We start from the raw sequence: 26,265 nt of genomic DNA, 5'->3' as shown, positions 1-26,265 counted from the left end.
CAATTTAGTCACCGCTGAACAGAGAGAGGCACACCCCGTGCTGTACATTCAAACAAACACATTATTTACACATAGAAACAGCAAAATGCCTTGATTAATACGTCCAAATATTTAACCAACCTCAATAAAAATGACTGGACAACTTAAAAATGCAAAACACTAAAATGCACAGCATATATGTTTTCACATTCTTTGAAAATACTTTCATGAGTCTATTAACATTCAAATCTGTTAAAGATAATTAAGGACATTTGTGTTGTGTTTGTATGGCTGTACCTTATGGTTGATTTAAAAAAAAAGAAAGTATTTTTTTAGTTTTTTCTATACTATGTGACAGCTGAATGTCTGTTTGCTATGTGTTAATCAACACGGGATATAAATGACAAAATACCAAAACTATATTTAGCTTTGATCACAATTACACAGCTAGTCTATTTTTTTTATTCCAAAGCTAGGTATGTTCAATAGGAAACTAAATCTATGATTATGCTTGTTTACCAAAACAAGTGACAAATCTAATCTCTTAACAGCAAAATCTATGAATAGACCAAAAATATGAAAGTTTTTTGAGTAGTCATGTCTGAGACTTGATGAATACTGAGTCAGCGAGGATCTGCCACAGTATGGTTCCACTGTAAACTGTAAACGCAACAAAACACAGGTTATCATACCGCCTGGTGCCAACTCAACACTTGATGTTCAGGCAACAATTTCCATGCAACACAGGGAAACAGCGTTGAAACACCAGCAGCGGTGGCGGAACAACGCTATCCTTATATATTGCACTTCACCATGCAACTTCCTGTATTGTTTTCCTTTCACTTGACTGAAAAATATAAATAAAACAATGACACCGTAGCTCCTCGATGGCTAGTTTGCGTTCAGTAAGCTCATTGACCTGCCTGTTTATTGACATGCTGGAAATGTTTACTGGATTTCTCCTGTGGCTTATTGTAGGTCACCAGGAAATGCTCGTTACAACAGTTGCATAACCAAGAGTTACACACAGAGCCATGTGTTGCTAGAAAGAATTCAATCAGCAGCTATTCCACTGGTGACTCTCTGCAGCCACTCGTTCATGGCTTCAGGAGAAAAGAGATCCAAAGCCCATCCTTTGTGTCACATGAAGTTCACAGCTGTTATGGGCTGAAATAAAAAACAGGCTTTTGATCTGATCTCCATCAGAACTGAATCATTTTATCATCAACTGAATGAGCTGTAGGACAGATGGCTGTGTTTAAATGCTTCTTACAGTGTTTTTGTATCAAAGGGTGAACTTGAATGAACAAGAGTTAAACTTTTTGCTCTCAGTATTTCTATTTCTAAGCTAAACAAACACCGTGCGCACTTTTTTGTACATCTGCAGTGTATAAAGCTTTACACATGAAAATGTTTTGTGGTACACACACATGTCTGGAAATGCTCATGTTCAAGGGAATTCTTCAGGCTGAGCGCTGGGAGCGCTTCCATTCTGCGTTTTCACAGCGGTGTCGCTGCAAGCAGCAATCTCTGTGTGCCGAGAAGTGACGTAGCTTCTCTTCCTACCAGGCAGGGAATGCTTCCTTCCGGTGCCACCTATAGCGCTGCCATCACCTTCAGCAGGGTCATAAACTACCACCATGGTGTTATCCATCCGTGTCAGTGTGTACATACTGCTCTGGCGTGTTTGGGTTAGCCGTGTAGAGCGTAGCTCCAGCTCGTCGTAGCTGGACACCTTAATGAAAGGGCACCAACGAAATGCTTGCTTGAAGCCTGCTCGAAACCTGTTGTAGTGAGAGAAAAACAAATGATAAAAAAATGAGTCCATTTGTCATTTAATTGGTCTTTATTTCTGTTAAATCTTGCATAATTTCTTCTAATTGAAAAAGTGAACCTGAAACCTTTATAAAGACAACCAGCAACTTTGATCTAAATGTGCAGTCAGTGGGTCAGTGTGTGTGGAAATGCAATATTATTTAGAAGGAGGTAAGCAAAAAAAAAGACTGTGTTTGAGATTTTGGTAGTGCATAGTTTTCTGAAATCTACAATTAACCAAACTTCAGTTGCTTGACTGACTTCGCTGTTTTTATAGGATGGCATCCACTTCTACATTTGTGAACACAGCAGGAGCTGTATGTCAGATTTCTGAATGTGCATTTTCTGAGGTCTAGAAATGCAAAAATCCATCACTCGCCTTTCTTTGGCATTAGGACGTATCTTGAGAACTAGATACTGTGTAGCAAGCTCCTGTTTATGAGGGACTAAGCTAATTGCTCTTTTCTCTAACAGAGGAAATTTCCTCTCATAAGAAGCAAATGGTTTCCCCTCCTGGGCTTGTGAATGAACCACCCTCTGAGGTGAGGAAGACATACAGCAAACTGTTGTCTGTATCACTTGGTTATTGCTGTTCTCATAAGCCAATTTGAGTTTCTATGTTTTAATTTTTCTATTTTCAGTGACTGTGGCGACAGGTTGGTCTGCAATACATGAAGGAAATTGCTTTTCTGCATAGCGAGGTGCAGAACAGCTGGCTCTGTATCATCCGTTCATCCATCCATCTGGAGAATGCTGTCACTCTCTGAAGACTAAGTCACTAAAACCTTTTATCGAAATGCCTTTTTGGTCTATTTTTTATTTTTGAATTCATCTTTGGCACAGTTGTGGCACAGTTGAGACAACTATTTCTGTTTCTGCCACTGGAAAGTATTTCCACTTTCTACTGGCAGAAACTAGTATCAGCATGATTATATGTGCTGTGCAGATTTAAATACCCTGTCATTTGAGTGGTAGGGGTTGTGGAGACAGCTGCTCCAAAGAGCCTCTGAGAAAACTGTCAAGAGGGTCATATTTCTCCTTGGTGAAGAGAGTAACGAAGCTACTGAATTAGTACCTGAGAACCATAATTGCCCCAAGCCTCGACTGAGTGGTGGTAACACAAACATCCTCTAGTCCAGCCCTCAGGTAGCCAACGACCTATCACTTACCAAAGCTGCTCTTGAGGCCTGTGGCCACAACTCAATATGGCCACAGGTGGATCATGGTCATCAGTGATGAGAAGATTCGACAAACATATCATCACCCACCAATCTACAGTGTTGAGTTGCTTGCCCCAAGTTATGTGTCTAGAATGCCAAGGCTCTCACTGGGTAAATGCAGGACAAGGTTGTCTGACAGGCCAGTCAGTGTTGAAGCACCTTAGGACAGTGTCTGCAGTTGACTTAAGATTCAAGGGCAATTCTGATGAGTTTCAAGACACATATCATGAATACGCTCTGTATCTTATTGACACAGACAGAGGGTCATGTCTTCATTTTCACCTTTGCCTTTAGCGGGAAGCGAAGTGGTGTCCGTCATTATTAGTAGGGATGCTAGATGTGAAGCTGCAATGTAGCTGGGTGTCCTGCATTGGTGTGGCTAGGCTAGCAAATGTTATTTTGGAGGTAGCATTCCCCCAGGCAACTACTGGCATTCTGTTATTAGTATTGCAACTGACATATTACTACTGAAATAAAGCTACTTGAGTTAGCTAACAGTTAAGCATTAGCTAACTTCTTTATGTAGTAGCTTATGATACTTCTTGGACAGAGAAGCTTACATTGCATAGCTAACATTAGGTAACACTGTAGGCCTTCCTAATCATCATGCAAATGCACTGAAGGAAAAAGAGTTTCTCTTACATTTTTGAGAGAATGACAACCCCTTAACTGCTTTCATCTCAATATAAACAATCATTTTGGGTGCCGGTTTAGCTCAGTCGGATGAGCAGGCGACCATATGCCGCATGGCTGAAAGCGGCCAGCCCTAGTTTGAGTCTGATCCATCCTTCCTGCATGCCTTCCTCTCTCTTTCCCTCCGCTTTCCTGTCGATCTTCACTGTGTCTATCCAATAAAGCCAGTTAAAAGGCCAAAAAATATATTAAAAAATAAAATCAAATCATTATGTAACACAGGTGTAAAAACTCTTCAATGAATTCCCTCATGCATCAGGTGCCTTTACAGAATTAGTTGCACATTTGTTGTCTCGTTAAGTAGCAATGCTAAATTAGCAACACTGTTGTTACCCACCTGCTGTTGAGGCAGCAGTAGATGATAGGGTTGTACATGGTGGAACTCATTGCAAGCCACATGATCGACAGGTAAACCTGCTGGATGTACTTCCATTTGCTTAGAAGCTTGTTGAGACCTGTTGCAATGAAGTAAACATGGTATGGCAGCCAACAGAGGGCAAACGTCACCACTACAACAATCATCATCTTAACCACCTGAAACAGAGAGAGTGCAAAATGATGAAAAACACAGATAAATGACAAACATTTGAAAGAAGAATACGGTGCACATAACTTTAGTCTAAAAGCAGGCAAACTATACATTTATTACTGTAATGCTGTACTAGGAAAGCAGGATAGCATGTTCCAGTTTCACTGATTTGATATCAATTCCACATCTGATCTTAACCTACAGCATGACTATCACACAAATATGTGAAACACCAAATAATTAGCAGCAAAAAGAGCTCTTCTGCCAACTCTGTTATGGGAAAAGAGACCCTAAAATTAATGTTAAATGGAACATGTCCCTGGATCAGACTGAGGCAATAACAATTCCTGTTATGACCATTCAGTTAAAAAGTCCTAATGGAATTGGTGGCTTAATAGGCACCATCAATGCTGAAAGGTATTTATAGGTTTCAGAATAACATGTGCTCTTTTCCAGGGAAGAAATGGGCAAAAAGACCTTTCAAATCCACGTAGTGCATCTATAACGGCACAACTTCATAGTAGAACAGTCCAGGTGCTCAACTGCCTTGCTTGCAGTCCAGTTCTTTTACAAGCTGAAAACTTTTGGAGCATCACAAAATTTAAACAAATGAGAAAGAAGGTGGCACGGTGGTTAGCACTGTTGCCGCACAGCAAGAAGGTCCTGAGTTCAATTCCACCATCAGGCCGGGGTCTTTCTGTGTGGAGTTTGCATGTTCTCCCCGTGTTTGCGTGGGTTCCCTCCGGGTACTCCGGCTTCCTCCCACCGTCCAAAGACATGCAGTTTGAGGGGGTAGGTTAATTGGATAATCCAAATTGTCACTAGGTGTGAATGTGAGCGTGAATGGTTGTCTGTCCCTGTGTGTTGGCCCTGCGACAGACTGGCGACCTGTCCAGGGTGTACCCCGCCTCTCGCCCTATGACAGCTGGGATAGGCTCCAGCGCCCCCCGCGACCCTGGAAAGGATAAGCGGAAGCGAATGGATGGATGGATGGAGAAAGAAGACCCAGGACCACTGAGCATCTAGGATTCTGTATCAGTCAAGTGTTTTAGCATGTTTATATTTTTGGCGTTCCAGTTTTTTTGTCCTGTATCTATCTCTGTTTTGTTGATGTGTTACTTCCCTTGCCTTCCTTGTTTCTACTTCCTGTTTTATTTTGGTAATCACTCTTCTTTGTGTGTGTTTGTCCTATCTTTTTTCCAGATAACTTCAGATCATTGAGCTTTTGTTTTTGTTTTGTTTTGTCATTTTGCCTACAGCTTGGGTATGAATGCACTTTTGTTATCTTTTGTAAGTTAATTAAATTCCCGTTGTTTACTGCATGCCTTTCCACGTTTGTGACATTCTGCATTTGGAACCATTTAAGAATTGAATCAAACCAATTTTAAATATGCTACATTTATTGAAAAATAAAGGTAAATAAAAATCAAGTCTGAGGAAAACCTACTCTTTTGCCTGACTGATGACAGTTCAGGCAATTCTGAACTGCAGTGGACTGTATCTGGGTGGTTACCAGGAACAAAATCTCCAATACTTTGTTTCTTCAGAGAGAGGCTGGAGAGGCACCATGGACAGAAAGCTCTGCAGATACAAAACAGACATGCCTGAGTCCTCCCTGAAATCTAAACAAAGTCTTGGCACCCTTTGTTTTGAGTATATGTTTTAAAAAGAAGTTTATGGCATAATACAAGCTATGCGGTAAACTTCACTAGGTGGCTGCTAGTGACAATGACAGTGTCAACATTAAATGAGGGATGATCCCCAAAAGATATAATACAACTTAAACAAGTCAAAAGACCAAGAACGCCTTATGGGTGTAAGTATAAATGTTTCCATTGCATGTAAAATGATCTGTACCGAAAGAATCCTCCAGCGGTGTAACTTATGGGGAAAAGCTGAGGGGAAGGTTTTGACTCCAAAGTTTATTTTAAACTAGATTATTTGTAGGACCTCCCTACATTTCTAAAAGGCTGGACATTTGTATTTGTGTGTCACAGAGCCTTGAAAGGATGACAGAAGATAAAACAGCAAGACATAGTGGCAACCATTGCTTGTATCCATTTTGATTTCGAAGGTGCTAACTGATGGTAACTACTACCATTTATATCTTATGGTCTATGCTGTTATTTATTTATTATTCATTCATTCATTAATCCGCCCCTCATCTCAAACTGGTTTGAGTTGGCAGATGGCTGCCCCTTCCTGAGCCTGGTTTTGTCAGAGATTTCTTCCTGTTAAAAGGGAGTTTTTCCTTTTCACTGTGTCCAACTGCTTGCTCATCATTGTAGGATCTTTTGCATTTGTGATTTGGAGTTACATTAATTGTAATTGACTTGAACTCGATTGAACTGAACTGAAATGCTTTCAGTGAACACTACAAGACCAGCTGTTGCAAATCTTGTTGCACTTTTTGGTTTCATGCAAATATACCTTAGAAGGCGAAGCCAAACAGGTGCTTCCTCTTCAGGCTAAACATGTTAATAAACTTAACAGAACAACAGACACATTTGCTAAATTCCCTTAGTGTTTTGTTTAAATGGTCCATATTTGGACTGCCAGAAAACTCAATCACACAAACTTAAATATTTAAAGCATGCATGCGTTTCTTGGTATTGAGTCATTTTACTTTAAGAAGTATGCTTTACATATAATAATTAAATTTTATGTTAACAAACATAATATTAAAGGGGGACCAGAATATAAAGCACTTCTTTGAAGATTAGGTATCTGGACCATTGTGCATCAAACAATATAAAAAAGCACCTTTTTACACAGGACAGAGCTTGTTTTCCAAGCTTTTACATTAAAATGTAGTCCACAGTGTCAACATTTTGTGTGCAATAAAAACAACCCACCGTCTCTTCCTTATGCAACTATGGTCCACAAATAATATTAAAAAGGATATTCTGTGACGCACAAGAGACTGAAACAAATAATGGCTAGAGTGCAAAAGGTTTATTTCTACATACTCTACCTTGGGTGTTTTGGAGGTTATTGCAAGTAAAGAGAATATATGGGGACAAAGGGCTTATTCTGTCTAGCAGTGTACTCAAATGAGCTTTGAATTCAAAATGACATCAGACAATATTAGAATGAAAAATTGAGGACAAAGAGGGGATCATATCTAAAATCATATGCTTTGTAACAGTCATGTAACAGTCATGTTAAATTTAAGTGAAACCCAGTGAAAACAATAAGTAAGATGTAACAACAATTATTTAAAACTCAGCTCCCAGTATTGGCAGTAATTTAGCACCAGACTACTTATAAGGGCAGTAACTGCAAGAGTAAAGAGAAAGTATTCAGTCTAATATTCTGTTCAATTCAAGCAAGCGCTTTGGCGAGAGTGGGAAGGAAAAACTCCCTTTTAACAGGAAGAAACTCCTGGCAGAACCAGGCTCAGGGAGGAGCAGTTGGGGTGAGAGGAGGAAGACATGACACATTGTCCTAAAGAAAAAAGGATTTCAGTCTAATACCAATATTTATTTATGGGTTTTTTTTTTAAAGTCATCTAAAGCACACAAACAAATAAACAACAACAAAAAACCAAACAAAAACACTTAGGATTATGAGAAATTAGAAGCAGTGGTTCCATAGTATTGTGTTAGTAACTAACAAGTGAAAGTTTGATCCCAGGAGGGGGCACAAATCCATCTGCTTCCGAGGCCTATACTATGAAGCAGGATTTCATCTTATCCAGGTGACTTTGGGATTAACCCTGGGGCTTCTGTAACATGAAGGGGGCTCACTTCTCCATGTACATGGATATGGTAACTTATGCTTGGAACAGGTTAAGTTCCAGATTAAAGATTTTTTTTAACCCTTTGGCTACAAAAAAAAAAAGAGAAAAAGAATATAAAGTACAGTTTTGTTATTCTACTGTATAAGCAGTGACATTTATCTTTTTGTACTTGTGGACTGTGTATCACAGGTAGACTAAGCCTTTGAATTCTGTTTTTGTATTTATTCTTTACTCGCTCTGAGGTCATTAAATAATAGTTTAAGTAACCTTAAATTTTTGTCAAATTTCCTCCCAGCCTCTGCTTTTTGCTGTCCTGGCTCAACACTGAGGCGTGCCCAAGCCATCTGAGAGACATGATCTCTCCACCATGTCTTGGAAATGCCTGAATGGGTCATTCTATATAGATGCCTAAACCACCTGAAATGACTACTTTTGATGCAGAAGAGCAGCTGCTCTTATCTGCTCCTTAGTGACTGAGCCTCACCTTATCTCTCAGGGTGAGACCAGACACTCTTGAGAGGAAGCTCATTTCCGCCACTTGTATCTGTGATTTCATTCTTTATATCACTATCCACAGCTTATGGCCGTACATCAACCAGTAAATTGACAGCTTTGCCTTCATGCTCTGCTCTTCGGTCACCGTGACAAACAAGTTGTTCACCGACGAACTGAGGTGCTTGTTGTCAATCTCCTGCTCAACGCTTTCCCCACTTGTAAATAAGACACCTAAATACTTATATATACTTACATACATATGCGCTTTAGATTGGATGTAAAACTATATTTCATTTTTTGACTAATGTACTTTTCAGTGCCAATAAGCCTCTAAACAACTAACAGCTTATTGCAGTAAATCTACCCCATGCAAAAGATAATTGAGAAATGTGTGTGAAAGAGTGAGTGAATTATAAGTCAATTCAATTTGAAGAAAATTGTTTTTATGGGTATGATAATTTTCCTTTAACAGCAGGGTAGCAGGCAGGCAGACGACACAATGCCTACACAGGAAAATCTCTGGAAAATCATAATATGATTTAATCAGTGTCTTAAATTTGGACTCAACATATTTTCTCTGTTTTATCTTGAGAGAAGATATTAAATACTTTTCAGACAGCTACAAAAGACTGGCTGACACCTGCAGTTACTATCCTGTAGGGCCCTTTTGTCTGAAGAGGCCAGTCCAACACTCAAGTCATCAAATCCTCATGGTCAGGACCTTGATTGGTTATTTGATGCTGGCTTCAAAAGCCCCCTCACTGTGCTAATGAAGAAAATCAAGCTGCATGTTGCACACATGTTTGATAATGGGAAGACTGCATTTTAACCCATATCTTGATCTTTTACTAAAGCGATTCAATAGTGTTTTCTTCTAAACTAACCAACACTAACTCAAAACAAAAAGCCAATTAATGCTAACAGGAGCTAGCCTACGCTGGACAAAAAGTCTTTTCTTTTTAATCATAGGTAAAACTTTTTGTCCAGTGATTTTTTCCCAACTTGACCTAACATAACCTCAGTAAAACGCTATTCTAGATTACTTCCAAACACAGTAAGAGTGGAGAGTAGTGCTGCTACTCCTCCATACTGAAATGAACCAATTGAGGTGGTTTCAACATTTAAGTAGGATGCATCCTAGGCAATGTGTTTTGTTCTAACTGAAGGAGGCACTGGGGTAGATATGAGTGGACATGGAGTGGTTATATCTCTTGGTCGGTTTAGGAATATCTCAGATTTCCCAGGAAGACCAGAGTAGGTCGGTGCAAGCCAGACGCAGATAAGCAGCAGAAAATGAATATCTGGATGGATGTAAAAGGAACCCATTGTGTTCAAATATGACACTAAAGCCTTCTGACCAAACATCAGCATGTGAAATGAGTATGTGTTTGTCTAAGAGTAGAATCTGAAGTGTTTGTATTCAGTTTTGCACCTTAAAAACATTGTGTTAGTCAAGCCTAAATTAGTGTACAGTAGCATGCCTGTGTAACCTTTAAGCTATTTTATATCAAGACATGTAAAAGGGAGGACTAAATGAAAGTGGTCCTTTCTCACTGAATATTACATTACATGCTGTATTGCAGGGGTGTACTTGGTCCCCTGTTGGTGTAAAGCTTGTAGAGGAAGAAAAGCACAAAAATATGTTGCTTGCAATGTGGAAATCAGCCTGAGGAGCACAGAGTTCAGCATCAACATTAAATTCATATATATATTTATATCACATATATAGGTTTTATACATAATTTAACTGCAAAACCTAAATTAAACCAAAGTGAACATACTAACTGAACCTTTCTTTAAAAATCTCCATTACCACAATATTTCACATCTAAATAAAACGAGAAGTGGGAAATGTGAAAACAAAAATGGGACATTTTGATTTAATGCTTAGTTGCTTTTGAAAAAAACAAAAATTAATAAAGCTAGTGAGATATGCATAATTTAAAGTTAGACCGTAAACCACCAAAACAGTCTTGGGGTTTGCCCTAACACTGGACTTCATTAAGCTAGTAAATAACCACACATCACTGAGCATGAAACCAAAATGAGTTATGCTTCGTGTGGAACAGATATCGCCAAATAGTGTGTTTGAATAAAACACAATATTGATTAACTGATTAAGCAACAGAGAAACTCATTCAATAAAATGAAAAAATGAACAAGACAATAATGATTACTAATGACCTAGAGGGAAGTTTAGATATTAGCAACTGTGAGAACTATTAGTATATAAACAGTAAAGCTTTAAAGCAATAATATTCATAGAATAATATAATAATATATTTAATTACAATACTACTACTAATAATAAACAATATAACTGTTAACTTCCATACAGTCTTTGAAATATTATGCTAATTTGCATTAAAGACAAATTAAAGACAAATGCATTTTGAAAGCAATCCAACTCTAGATAAAAGAAAGGGAGACTCAAGGTACCACAGGGTCTGAGTAAAGTAGAAATCTACCCATCATTTGTGCCTGCAGTGAGGACTTCAGCTGGAGTCCTTGTCAAGGTGTGAGACAGATATTTAATTGCTGTTTTGACCAGTCACTGACGAGAAGAGTGTGACACACCTTAAGCTCAGCATGCACTCAAAAAATAAATAAATAAAAACAAAGCAGCAAACTTATATGGTATTATTAATAACCTTTAATAAAGCTTTTGCAGCATGCAAAATTGATGTTAGTGTTACACTTGCATACAATACAGGTTAACACTGCTGTACTGAATATCTACAAATAACTGATCTTGTAATGTAATCCACGCCGATCTTTACCTTCTCACATATCATTCTCAAGACTCCACCAAGAAAGAAAAACGGAACACTTGCTACCCTTAAAGGACTGCACAGCAGTCTTGCGACAGGTCACTATTTCATGTGTCAGACTGACATTTTCAATGCACAGCCCCAGGCATGAGCTTAAAATAGAGTACCCGTGGCGCTGTGATTGCAGAAGAATGGATTAACTCAAAACAATGCACCAGTGTGAATCCACTTTTCATCACAACGATGAGAAATGATGCACACAATCAAGATGTTTTTTATTGCTTTGTCTCATCTCACAGACCTGTTGCACAGGAAATCTATTATTAGGATGAAATATTACAAAACTGAGCTTAAATGTGTCTTTTTATGATTGGTTCAAACAAACAAGACACTGTCAAATGATTTCTGTATTCATTAGGTATTTTTATTGCAGTTTGTCTGTCTGGTCCAGACTAAAATATACACTTGCATTTGACTTATGTGAGGTCCCCCTCAGGTTTTGCATGGCCCATAATTTATATTTGTTACAAATTTCTTTCACTCAGTTTGAACAGTACAATTGACATGTTTCTAGATGATAGTTTAAACATGTAGCTACATTTTTAATATGTCAAAGCTTTACAGAGCTAATATTAGTAGTATTTAGTACTAAATAGCAGATCTTGCTGACCTAACACACTTAATTAGATTGTGAACATGGAAAAAAAATCATACCTACAAACAACTTTCATATTAGCTTTGTCATTTATCATGTTAATTAGCATGCTGATTAGCGCTCAGGCAGAAGACCCACTGAAGGCAGTTTGGCATGAGGAAGATGTGAGCAAATCATGTCACGAGATGTTCCAGAAATGCGGTGAAAAAGAAAGACGTGGTTCGGCAGTTCAAAGTATTAAAATACATTCAAGCGAAAGTATAATTTGGCTGATGATGAAGACATTGTTTTGATAGATAATTTTAAGTAAGTGAGCAATTTATTAGGTAGTAGGTATTCTCCTTTCACCTCTGCTTTAAAGATGATATATTGAGTTTATTATTTTTATTGCGTAGCGGGTTACACATTCAAGTGAAAGGTCACTGGTTGAGTTCCAGCCAGAGATGCAACTCCACTTTGTGGGTGTGTAAAAACTTTGCCAAAGCAAACATGCGGAGCTACCCTGCTGTGGCGACCCCCTGTAAATAATGGAGCAGCTGAAAGTAGCTTTGGCCAGTTTTCATCATGTTTGCAAAGGAGCAGTCTTGTAAAAGTTGACGAGTCGACAGCAGTGAGCAAGAAGCAGCAGCGGCATTGCTGTCTTTATGGTGCTATAACACCCTGCTGTTTGTGAAATTGTGATGAAAAATGAATCTGTGTTCATGGAGGTGAACCGTTACCATTTTTTTTTGTCAATGAATATAAATTTATAAGTAATATATGTAAGTAATAAGAATTTTTTTTCTGAGTAAGGAGGGAAGTGTTACCATAACAACAAGTAAAATAAAGTTGTTTTTTTTCTTTTTTGAGATAAGCTACTACACACAGTTCCTGTGTTAGTTTACATAATCATTTTCATCCAGATTCAGTAAAACGTTTAGGACGAATCAGGGAAAAGACATACGTGCATACGTTATGGTCTCTGTAGTAAGATGTCACTATAATTTCTCTTTGCACTGAAACATTCTCTCAAATTAAGCCTGATTAATTGTAAGATTACATTAAATCTGCAGACTGTATAACAAACAAACAAAATTAATTCACTCTGTGTTACTTGTTGGTTTATGAGCAAAATGACAGAAACGTGGTTACAGGCTTGCAACTTGCCAGTCACACAGTAGACCAGCCCTTACACATACTTTTTTCACTCTGATTTACAAAACAAATATTAAGGGCCATAAATTGGCTTGAATTTTTTTCCCTGTTCTCTCTGAAAATAAAGTTTTAAAATGGTATTTTCCCCCTTCATGATTTCTTTCTTTTTTTTTCTTTTCTTTTTTTTTATATTTGTCACACTTACATGTTTCAGATCACCAAATAAAATTTGGTATTACAGACAAAGATAACCCAAGAAAATGCAAAAGCCAGTTTTAAAATGATGATTTTTTTATTAAGGAAAAAAAGCTTTCCAAACCTGCCTGGCTTTATGTGAAAAAGTAACTGACCTCTGTTATTAAATCATGAATGAACTGCGATTAACAACATTTTTTTGGAAAGCTGAGTTCACTTTCACTAGCCAGGCTCAGGCCAGACCTGTTAATTTAAGAAATCACTTGATTAGATGCTGTCTAACGAAGTGAAATAGGCTAAAAGCAACAAGCTGCCAAGCTTTGCACAGTCATAAGGTTTAAGGGGCAAATACTTTTTCATACGGGGCCAGGAAGGTTTTTCTCCTTAATAAATGAAATTATCATTAAAAAAAATCAATTTTATATTTACTCTAGTTATCTTTGACTAAAGTTAGAATTTTTTTGATGACATTTACATGTGACAAATATGCAAAAAGATGAGAAATCAACAATTTCTCACAATACTGTATGTCACACTGCTACACCAACAGCTTTAGTTTGCATGTGTCACTGTGGTCAAAGTAAGCTGATATGACTGAAAAGCCCTCTAAAAAGTTAGAGGGACATTTGTACGTTGTAACATTTATTTCATTTTACTTATCGTAACATAACTTGTTATTGCGAGCCAGTTACATATTATTTAACCTCAGTCTCCACTTACACACCTGTGACTGTAAATGAGAGCAGTTTGCAGACTAATGACTTTGATCTGAAATCAGAGCAGTGCAAATAACGTAGATGAATAAAATAAGTGCATTTTTTCACACTCTATTCACCCTGGGTCTGTTTTCATTTATTATTTCATTTTTAAATGCCATCTTGGATGTATCTATTTATTACATTTTATGTTACAAAGTTAGGAAAGCTTAAGTCAAGCTAAGTTGCGCTTGGTGTTTCCTTACACATAATACAAATATTCCCAGTTTCTTCCTCACACGATGGCTAAAGTTTGTTATTTTAACACTAGTTTTGGTCCAGCACGGCGGCCGTGTGGCAGACGACGCAGAGGGCATCAATCAGAGAAAGAAAACTGTGAGTGATTCAAGAAAATATTGAACTGATTCTACTTGATGTGTTAGTATCTGCTTTAATTTTTTAGCACGTTTACGAAGCTAATCATGTTTATCGTGCAGTGAACTGACTGCACAGCTCATGGTCAGCATGCTTTAAAAGAAAAGTTAAACTCATGGAGAATGTGTACTGACAAGCCTTTCCACTGTGAACATATTAAATTTAATTTGCTCAGAATTAATACATAAAACTAAACTGGGACACAGCTAATGAGCCATAGCCTTGTTCACTAATACCATGAAGAGCTGAAAGCAATTTAAGGTCAACTTGGGGTTCAGTTTCCTTTAAAATGGGCTCACGATGCACAGTTTGAGGTCTTCTTTGCACTATGTCTATAACCCTTTGATAAAGGAGACACAATCCTTTAAAACATGAAAAATATATAAAGTCATTTTAGGAAAAGGAAACCTGACACCCTCTGCATTTACTTACACAAACGAGGAGTTATAGTGTCTATTTAGCTGTAGACACGACAATATTTCCATCACATTCATTTAAATTTCTGTGCCAGTCACCAAGCTGATTTTTTTATGAGTTTTCAAATTGATTCGCCTCACTGAGCTGAATATATTTATTTATTTATTTATGTAGTATGTTTTGCCTGCAGTACCATAAAAACATTAGCTTTTGAGCCTGGGGCTGTTCTCTCCTTTGTGTAACCTATTCTGACCAGAGACTCAGAGCACTGTACTTTCAACCTGCATGATATTCATCTGCTCAGAAAAACACACTATACCACCAGCAATGAGAACAGAACAGTACTAGGTGAGGATCATGCTTCACCATTTACAAAAAACAAAAAAACAATTTAATGGTAAAATTTAGATTTAAACAGTTCTGCTCTGAAACAAGTGAACAAAACACATGTCTGGGGTCAAATCTGAATATGTCTATGCACAAAAGCCCCTGTGTGTGTACAGCCCTAAATGATGACCACAGTGAGGGTCAATACAGAGTCACAGGAATGGTGAAAGTATGCAAAGGCAAAGACAGAAATCTGAACCCTTCATTTAGCATTTAGCGAGGAAGTCATGATGTAGGATGACAAAATTAAAAGCACACCATTTAGATTTAGTAAACGTAATGAAGGTGAGATCAAAGCAGTTCTACTGTTGAGTGGACCTTACATCTCCTCCAGTGATTTCCAATATATCCAATATATTTACCTTTCTTAGTGTTGTCTGAGAAAGGTAACTATGTTTTTTTTTTTCCTTAATAGGTATAATTTTGCTGGCACTTATTATGTAAGGTGTGAATCTGAAGGCACTGTGAAAGGCATTAATTACAGATCCTGCCTGTTAACAAACAGAGATTTTATAAATTAAGAGGAATTTAATATTTTTGACGAAATTTGACGAAATTTTTTAAAATGTCTTTGTGGTGGGGCGTGGTCTGCGGTGCCGCTGCAGAGGAGGCGGATGCACCTGAGGGACATCCGCAATCACGCCTCGCCGCATAAAATGGGAACTATGTCTTTGTTGGTGTTCGGCTGGCACCTCTAAAGCCGCAGCCACGTGTAAATTGCAATAGCCGTAAATAAACGATGCTGAAAAGCATGAACATGTCATCGGGTCCGTCGTGGATCGTTTACAGTGGTGCCGAAACCCAGGATGGGGGCACGGCACACCCAGGACTGGGCCAGCAAGGGAAGGAACTGGCCCTAATGGTGACACCCCCGAGGGAGCAGGCAGCATTGTCACGTCGCCAGATTCTCAATCACCAGGACCGCATCGAGCACCGGATGCTGGTGATTGAGAATCTGGCAGCTCGGATCCGGTCCTGGCTGACATCGCCGCCACCCCACCGGGGTTCCCCAACAGCGTGGGGAGTGGAGGTGGCCCGGACTGTTCCGGCGCCCGTGCTGGCTCCCAGGGTGAGGCCAGCCAGGACGCAGCCTGCCTCTGCGCCCGTACCCACTCCTCGGGTGGGAGCGGCTGGTGCCCGGCAGGTGCATGCACCCGTTCCAGCTCCCCGGAGGAGGGCAACCACCTTGTCCTCCACCTGTGCAGCCGGAGCTGGAGGTCGGGGTTCCGGAGGGACTGGCCGTGCCGCCCGGTACAGCGGCGTCCTCACTGGAGGCTGGCGCACCTGTGGGACCTACCAAGCTGGAGACGGAGGTCGAAGCACGTTGGGGTCCTGCCAGGCCCGGGGCTGGCGCGCTGTCCGGTCCAGCCTCTCTTCCATCAGAGGCCGGCGTGCTGTGTGGTCCTGTGGCCGGCCACCTGCCGAGCCGCCGGGGAGCCTCGGCTCACAGCCACAACTGCTGCACCGCCCTCGCTTGCCACATGTGTGTCCCCTGGACCAGGTATGCCGGAGACACCTCGTCATCGGCACCTATGGATACTTGGGCGGCGACCTGAACAGACGCCTCCCTGTCGCTTGGGGGTTTGGTTCGGCCGGATGGCTCAGACTCTGGCCTCAGTCGGGCGATGGGGGTTTGTAGCAGGGCGTGGTCTGCGGTGCCGCCCCTGTGGCTGGTCTCTGTCTAACTGGGGCCAAAAAAAACCCCAAAACCCAAACTACAGCCAATAATAACTTATTAAAGTTAGACTAGAGCAAACGAGCAGATATTTTAAAAAAAAACCCAAAGAATTATGAAACGTATACACAGTCCAAGTTTAAATTTCATTAAGGTACAATTTACATTAATATTTGTGGGTCTATCTAACCTGGCTGTAATCTGTACTTTAAAAATATTATGACAGACCTAATTTATCACAATCACCTCTACAGCAGTTTGAAGAACTGCTTTGTGTTATTTTCTCTCTCTCTCTCTTTTCTTTTTGTATGTTTTTTTTTTTCCCAGTATTTTAGGCATTTGAAATGAAAGACGTTTTCAGAATTAATACCCACTGGTTGGTTGGACAGTCACTGGAGCTACAGTCATTAGAAGAAAAGTGCTACATCAATAGCCTTACAGCAGTAATCCATTATTTTTGGCAGCGGGCAGCAGAAGAGGCTACCTGTGAAAAATGGTGTGTTTTAACAACACCTGCATTCTCACAACTTTACATTTTCTAATGGAGACTATAAGGTCAGAATTATTTGTCATCCACTTCCACTGAATGTTTATTCCAAGGCAGCACTAAACTAACCATACCATGTCCAAAGAAGTACACAAAATAGGCCCAGAGAAAAGAATTCAGTTTGGTGGCAGTCTGAGAGTCTTCCCCTCATTCAGCAATAAACATTTCAGCCACAGTGACTATATCATAAAAAAACAGAAGTTTAAATGCAAATCCTAAATGTATGTATACTGCTCCATAATTCCTCTGCCTTGGTGCATGCTGAATTGTTTTCTAGCTTGAGCTAAGTAAAGACAAATATATGCAGCATGGTTTGCTGTCCCTATCCTGGCTTACTTTAGGTTATAAAACAGAAGCAAGATGAAAATACCCTGAAGCTTCAGGATTCTCAGTGGCAGAAAAATACTTATTACTCCCATTTCTCTGCCTTTAAGCATTCAACAATTATCACATTCACAGTTACAAACTGGGTTCCCATAGGTCATATCTTGATATTTTTTTCTGATGCTGGTGTATTATTTCCCCTGTAAGCCCACTTACCTTCCTTTTAGCCCGGAGCTGTCCATGATAGTTATCAGACGAATCTCCAGGGATCTCACCACCCCACAGTGTCAGCCCCACTATGGTGTAAGTAATGCCCATCACCACTAAGGGCAGCACGTAGACCAGGACTGTTACTATGATATGATACCTAAGAAGAAAGTGTAAAAATTGTCAAAGAAGTGGGAACATTTAAAAAATAACCATACATAACTCACACATAGTATATGTTTCATGCTGTGTAAACATGTCCTTCTCTGTGCTCTTAGTTCCTGTTGCAAATGATAAATGTAACATTCTGGGAACACTTGCACTCTCCTCTGTTTGCTCTATAATCCCATAAATGACTGCATTTGGTGCTACCTTCCAGAAAAATAGAGCAGGGGTGTAAAAAAGACAATAAATTAACAAATAGTTTTGGTGTGTTTACTATATTTTATATTGTTTGAATGCTTCTCTATTCTTCTTTACCTCTGAGAAAAAACATAGTTTCTCTGGAACGCTATTTTTTACTCTCATATTGCTAATGAATACGACAGTAAACACTGCAATATTGCATATTTTGCAATTTTTCTGATGAAGATAGCAAAAGTTTTCACCAGATGTAGTCATAGGGTTGACTATGTTTTCTAAATACTTGCAATCTCTTCACCTTTTAAACAAAACTACCACTGTACAACTATATAGTTACAAAAATTAAAACAGTACGTTGTAAAATCGCTATTTTTTTGCTGAGCTTAGCACACGTAATGCTCAAATGGGAACACTACCCTGTAGTGTTTCCAAAAATACTGCTCTGCTCTACTTTGTTTAAATGTACTGAGTGATGTTTAAAATGAAGGATGGGATTTATTACTTTATTTCATCTTGCTTGTATTATTTGTATAAGTACATCCAACACATTCAAACATCAGACATAGCAGAAAAAACAGATAAATCTTTCTCACATGAAGGAGTCATCCTTCATGTTGGGCCAGGCCACATAGCAGATGGTCCTTTGGGGGATGGTTCGCTTGGTTTGGGTGGTTGAGAAGTAGCAGAGGGGGAAAGCCAAAACTATAGCTAGACTCCAGATACAAACAATAACCCCTGTGGTGACCTTCGCTGACAATCGAGGCTTAAGAGGATGGATGATGGCCATGTACCTACAGCAAAGAGGTTAGAAAGAGAATTCTGTGTTTATATTTAATTGCTGACATACATGTCAGAGTTAACACATCCTTAATGTTATTATATTTTCTTTATTGCAAGTACTTTTTACAGATAGTAACATCTCAAAAACTGTCTTCAAATCAGTGGTCGTTATACACTCTGAAATTGTTTCATGTCAAGGATTTTAAGAGGACTCAAGAGGCGAACATGAAACAATATTTCACAGTTCAAAAGTAATTATTTGAGAAAGTGTGAAATCTAAAAGATAGCATCAAGTCTATTTGCTGTATGCGATAAAGAAAAAAATTCTCTTACCTAAGCATTTAACTTTAACAAGCTGCTAGGATATAAAGTGTCATTTTAAAGTGGAAAATGTCACTAATGCACAAGTGGAATTGACTGAATCAACTTATGATTTGGCGACATTTTTAACATTAAAAATATACCTCATTTTCTACAAGGCAGTCTTGTATAAGTCCAATTATATGGGGGCGTTTGAATTTCGGGGAAGCTGATGGATGATTCATTCCTAAAAAGCTGTGATGAGATTTTGTTTGACTGACACAGTGAAACACTGAAAACTGACAGGAGATTACCATGAACTCAGCTCAGGATGCTACATGATTTTCAATAGGCGATAACAGGGGCTTAGAGCTGCTAATTCAATCTTCATAGGATGGTAAAAAAACAGGCCTTGTCCTTTCACCCCACTGACCACAACCCTCTGGGGGATAACAGCAAATTCACCAGTAATTGCTTGGAACTTATTGCTTCTCACTGGACGTTGTTAAATGTGGAATCAAGTATGTGCCAGAGCACAATGTCAGCTGATCGAATGGACTTCTAGGCACTGAGCAAACTTGAAAAACCTAAATAAAATAATACAAGTGTACACCTTTTTGATATCTATCAAAGAGCATTTAGGGAGACAACAGAACTGGGTGTGACTTGGAATCCTGTCATGCCTGAAGCAACACAGGACAGCTTTTGGAAAGCATATTGTTTTGAAGCCATGTCATAACGGTGTGACATTACCAAGTAAACATTCGTTCAATCACCAGCATGTGTTTAACTAGCAGAGATTACCTCAGATGAGGCGTCCAGACCAAAAGTAATGTACAGAGGTAAATTTCAAGTGCTCTCTTCAAGTGCAAGTCCTCAAAGGAAAGAAAAATGTTTAATCAGTCTGCAAACCTCACTTTAGAGTATCACAAAGAAATCATTAATTGTTATTTATACTTAATGCCTACTAGCCATGGTTTTCTATTCAATTTTTTTTTCTTTATATTGTTATCATTTGAACAGCATTGCATTTTCTTTAATAAAAGCTATGCTAAGTGTTCCCAATTATAGCTATTTAAGCAAAGAAAATTGTATTGTACATGCACATTTAAGAAATTAATTTCTGTTACAATATTGACCTCCAAAATATAATTAAATAATTATATGAGGTATAAAAAAATTGTAAAAAAAAAATGACCACGGGGACATTGTAAAATCTTCAGTGGTGTTACCTTTCACACAGAAACCTGTTTTCTTTTCTCTGCACTGCCCAAGGAAACACACTTGGCAGCTGAGGGACTCAGCAGGAAGGACAAATTCACAGATGATCACGAACTGTGGCCTCATGCCATTTCAAGACATCAGAGCGGAGACAGCACCATACTGGGGTTACAAAAAGCATGACCGGAGGTTACATCTACATCATCTAGGTCATGCCGATGTTCTCTTTCTCTGTACACAGATGACAAATTGAATGGACATTGCGGACCAAAAATACAAAGGCATGTAAGTTGCTGTAGAGAGAAGCCAAACTGAGCACGGCCTGAGGAAATACATTGTTCCATTTGGGCATCAAGGAGAAGCACTGGAGGAAGAAAACACCTCAGACAATAACACAACGCACTGTGACACGTGAACACTAGCTGTAGACACACACTGCACTTGGTTGCAGCTTCCACATGATTTTGTCTTTTCATTATGTTCAGCCTGTGGCTACTTCTTTCATCAGTTTAATCCCTTTATTCAAACATTATGATGTATGATGGTCCACTGATCAGTTTCAAAGCCCTGGTGATAGTGTTGACTGCATCCTCACATTACTGGAAAGCAAGGGCTGTCAAAGAGAAAGACTGCAAATGAACCAACGGAGAAAAGAGGATGTGTGAATGAGCAAAAAAAAAAGAAAAAAAAAAGATGTGCATGTGACAGAAATCAAGAGAGCCAGAGCGTGTAGGAGGAAAGGGTGATCTTTTCTAGGGTGTTGGCATACACAGAATCATTCACTGCAGCACAGATTCTGTCCAAAACAACTGTTTCGGTCTGATTCACTTGCATTGAAATGTAAAACTAAATCTATGAAACAGGCCCAAGGTGTATGAGATGGCAGTCACCCTCCTGACGAACTGCCTTTCCAATACAATTATGCAAATCACGACCTGACTACTCCATTGGGAATTGAAAAAAACAAAAAAACGTGTAACAGCAGGGACAGAGAGTGGGAATAAAAAAGGACAAAGACGAAGTTGATAACAGAGGCATCAGATTAAACTGGTGAGGACTCCAAATGAGTTTCTATAAGGGAACAAGTTAATACATTTATTTGCCTTCCCAAACGCAGTTTGACTTGAAGCAAGATATTACACTGATTTTAATTCACATTCCCACAAGTGCTGCTTGAACCCAGTGTTGAAATAAAATGATCCAGATTGAAGTGTCAAGGTTATCTTTCATTCTGTGTGTCTTCTAATATTCTATTATTCTGATGATTAGTTGCGTTTAAGACTGTGCACATAAGTGGGATATATTCCCATTGCTGAATGAAGGGTCTGAACTCTAGTGTTTGTATAACATCCTCACACTGAGTGATCATTTATTCCAATATTGAAAAAAAAAATATGAAAGAAACTGATTAAAGGCTGTTGTTAAACCTAAAATAAGACCTTAATCAATTTACCTGGTGATCATTAAAAAACGAATTGGTGTATGAGGTGCATGTGGAGCAACAGAGCATTATCTGTTGAACTTTTTATTTTTTTTTACAGCATTTTATAAAACCTACCTGTCCACAGCTATTGCCGTCATTGAGTAGATGCTTGCAAACACAGATGTGACTGGAAAGAAATTGTGGAATTTGCAGTAGGCTTTCCCGAAGTACCACTCCCCGTGAGCGGCGTAGATAAAGTTTATTGAAGTATTGAAAGCAGCCATTGACGCATCCGAAAACGCCAGGTTTAGCAGAAAGTAGTTTGTCACTGTCCTCATGCGCTTGTGCGCAAGAATGATCCATATCACAATTAGGTTTCCAAACACCGCCACCGCCAGCACGAAGCTGTAGGCAACAGACCAGAGAGCGATGCGCCATGGCGGCTGGACAAACTGGTTGGTGTGGTTCGTCGTTATGTTGGATCCGTTATATGAAGCCGCCATCCTCTTCTCCTTTCCCCCTGATGTTGTAAAGGTTTCGGTTGTTTCGCCAATATGTTCTAGGCGCACAGCTGGATTGGCAAGAAGGATTTGCTTACAGGCGCCATAGCGCGCAACTTAAACACCCCTAAAAAGATCCCTGTTTGTTTGATCCGACATGCACGTCTCTGCACACAACTAATAAAACCCAGTGAAACTGTGTGTGGAACAAGTATCTCCCAGTGTTTGATTGTGCCTATGAATGCGCAGCCTCTCCTCCAGTAGCAGGACGCCGTGCGCGCTCAGTGACGCACAAGTGGCACAAAGTGAAAAAAGATTGATTGATTCTTGTGGCGGCTGTTTTACACTTCATGAATAATGCTCTCTCTCTCTCTCTGTCTGTCTCTCTCTCTCTCTGTGTGTGTGTGTGTGTGTCTGCGGTGTAGAATCAGTCTGTGTTTAGTGTGCACCTTTATCTACACTGGCCGTCAGATGATGTTGTTTGCAGTATTTCCAACGAAGCCACAAACAGGATATTACATTTCATTCATTCAGTCTTTCTCTCTAACACGTGTTGTTCCAACTATGTCAAAGACTTCATCGGTGCCATTTCCTGCTGTTGGGTTCTCCAGATATATAAAATTTTGTGCTGCTTATTATTATTATTATTATTATTATTATTATTATTATTATTATTATTATTATTATTATCATGTTGTACTGGAGAGAAAGTGAAAGTATGCAGTGTGTTGTGTCACCTTTACTTTTGGTATAGCTGTGATTTTTCTCTTTTCTCCTTTTCCTGTCAGACCCATGCAGCATTCAGAACTAACAGGCTGAAGTTCCCTCCAGACATCCAACAGCTCACATCGCTTTTTTTTTTTCCATACAGTGCTATGCAAACCTCTATCCAGGCTGCATTTACATGTTTTCCAATTGAGTTCAGCAAAGCTTTCTGACAGACAACAACATGCACTCACCAGTACAACTTGCTACCACTTACTACTACTGTGTTGGACCCCCTTTTGCCTTCAGAACTCATTTCAAATCTCTGAGGAAATATTCCTCAGAGATTTTGCTCCACATTGTCATGATAGCATCACACGTGACTCTCTTGTTCAATTACATCTCAAAGGTGCTCTGATGGACTGAGATCTGGTGAATGTGGAGGATATTCGAGTACAGTGAACTCAATTTATTGCAATGTTCAAGAAACCAGTTTCACATGGTTTGAGCTTTGTGACATATTTTCATGCTGGAAGCTGCCATCAGAAGACGGGCACACTGTGACCATAAAGAAAAGGCTATGGTCAGCAACAATAGTCAACAACAATTGTGGTGTTAAACAATGCTCGGTTGTGAAAGTGTGCCAAGAAAATATCCCCCACACTATTACACCAGCAGCTTGAACCGGTGATACAGGGCAGGATGGATCCATGCACTCAGGATGTTTATTTATTTTGACCCTACTGTCTGTAGGTCATATTTCCAGTGTTTGATTGTTCAATTTTGGCGAGCCTGTTATAATTGTAGCCTCATTTTCCTGTTCTTAGCTGACAGGAGTGACACCCAGTGTGGTCTTCTGCTGCTGCAATCCAGCTTTTTCAATGTTTAACACATTGAGAGATGCTCTTCTCCATACCTTGGCTGTAAAAGTGATTATTTGAGTTAGTGTTGCCTTCCTCTCAGCTTAAAGCAGTCCTGCTACTCTCCTCTGACATCAGCCATCAACACGGTATTTTCTCCCAGGCAACTGCCACTCACTGGATGTTTTCTGTTTTTCAGACTATTCCCTGCAAACCCTAGAGATAGCTGTGTGAGAAAATCCCAGCAGATTTGTAGTTTCTGAGAGTAGATTCTCAGACACGCTGCACTGGCACCAACGATCACGCCATTTCAAATCAAATCAAATCAAATCACCTTTATTGTCACGTCACATGTGCAGGTACACTGGTACAGTACATGCGAGTGAAATTCTTGTGTGCAAGCTTCACAAGCAACAGAGTTGTGCAAAATACAATAACGTGCAACAAGCAAAATATAAAAATGGTTAATCTAAAAAGTAATAAATATATGTACCATATATAAAGGTATATACATTACTGAATGTGTGTACTAAATATGTTTTTCTACGTGTGTGTGTGTGTGTGTGTGTGTGTGAGTGTGTATATACATGTTTTACAAATGAAATAGAGTAAACAATAAAATAAGATATATAAAATATAAAATATACAGAGGTAGGTATGTGCAAAACAGTGGCATTAATGTACAGTATGGAGTGCATAATGTTGAAGTTCCAGTAGTGAGGGTGAGGTGTCTATGACGTGTTCAGCAGTCTGATGGCCTGGTGGAAAAAGCTGTCTCTCAGTCTGCTGGTACGGGACCGGATGCTGTACCAGCATTTTCAAAGTCTCTTAAATCACCTTTTTTCTTAATTCTGATTCGAACATTGGCAGGTTGTCTTGACCATGTCTTGACCATGCCTAAGTACATTGAGTTACTGCCATGTGATTTGCTGACTAGATATTTGCATCAATGAGCAGTTGATGAATAAAGTAGCTGGTGAGTGTATTCCACTGTACTGTGGCAGCTGCTCAGAGTCATTTTTCCTCATTGAAACAATACATCCCCAGTTATCAGGTATGGTTCCACAGCCAAGTAGGTCTTCCTCAAACTAAAACTTTTAACTCAGTTCAATATGTGCATTCAAACAAAAGAAAAAAAGAAGCTTTGTTTTGAATTCTGACTCAGCAGAACATTTAATGCTGCATTTAAATGTGAGAGGACATTTATTAGACATTTTCACTCTGCTAGGCACAATTACACTGCATTGACTGCAGCCTGAGTCTCCTAGGCTGTGTCATATAGAAGTAAGATAATGTTTCCTGACATAAAGACATTGTTTGCAGCTTCTGTAATTCATCTTAATTATACTTTTTACCAAGACATACAGGTGCATAAAAAGATGCAAATAGTTACAAACAAGCGCTACACCTGTCGACTATTGCCCTGCAATCTGAAGCATAATGGTTTTACTCTCACTGTTAACATAATACATTGTAATGGCTATAGAGTAAGAAACCGCGCAGAAGTAATTAAATGGTTTTGTGGTGCAGGAACAAAACCTAAATTACCAGTAATTTTAAAAAAGTTCAAAATGTTCAAATGATTGATGATGTAGTCGATAAGACATGAAATGTTATGTATATGGAAGGATCTACATAATAAGTATTTTGTTCTGCTTTGCAATCCTGCATATTAATGTCGGTTAAAATGATTATCAGATACTTAATGTATAATATAACAGTATAATGTATACTGTGTGTATACATGTTATTAAAGCAGGATAAGATTTCCATTCATATCTGTCAGCAAACACAGTTTCTTAACAGCAAGATGAATGCTGAAAAAAAAACAACAACTTCATTTGTATGTGATGCATACCAACTTACTTGAAATTGACTCCTGTCTGTTTTCCCCTTGGATCACTTTGAGAATAGCTGTGTAATGAGCCACCATGGGCTCATTGTTTGGCCACTGCTTCTTTGCTGTGTTTTTGTTGTAAAGCTTGATAGGCTTAATTGTCATTGGGAAGCTCCATTTTCTGACTTAATGTGTCATTTGTTTAGCTATTTAGATAACAGTACCTTTTACAAACATGCCAGGACAGCTGATGTGTAGCTCTTTTCACTGCTGGTGCTATGGTGTTTCAAACTGGGGTTAGAGCTCGGGGCTATTTGGTTTGATCAGTTCAAAATGTAAGCACGGACAGCAATTTATTTGC

At 39.1% G+C, this 26,265-nt stretch overlaps 1 protein-coding gene across 1 annotated transcript; it reads right to left on the bottom strand.

Moving 5' to 3' along the window:
• Positions 1–1,429: 1,429 nt before the first annotated feature.
• On the bottom strand, positions 1,430–22,505 carry tacr3a (tachykinin receptor 3a). Its single transcript, NM_001301378.1, has 5 exons — positions 22,138–22,505; positions 18,872–19,069; positions 17,925–18,075; positions 4,045–4,241; positions 1,430–1,763 (listed from the first exon to the last, which is right to left on the bottom strand). Exons 1-5 carry the CDS (start codon positions 22,503–22,505, stop codon positions 1,430–1,432), a joined length of 1,248 nt encoding a protein of 415 aa, NP_001288307.1.
• Between the last annotated feature and the right edge of the window lie 3,760 nt (positions 22,506–26,265).

The sequence above is a fragment of the Oreochromis niloticus genome, linkage group LG6 (assembly GCF_001858045.2).
Source record: "Oreochromis niloticus isolate F11D_XX linkage group LG6, O_niloticus_UMD_NMBU, whole genome shotgun sequence".
NCBI lineage: Eukaryota > Metazoa > Chordata > Actinopteri > Cichliformes > Cichlidae > Oreochromis > Oreochromis niloticus.
Note: the sequence above shows the minus strand (reverse complement) of the source record. Positions and strands in the feature narration are given on the sequence as shown.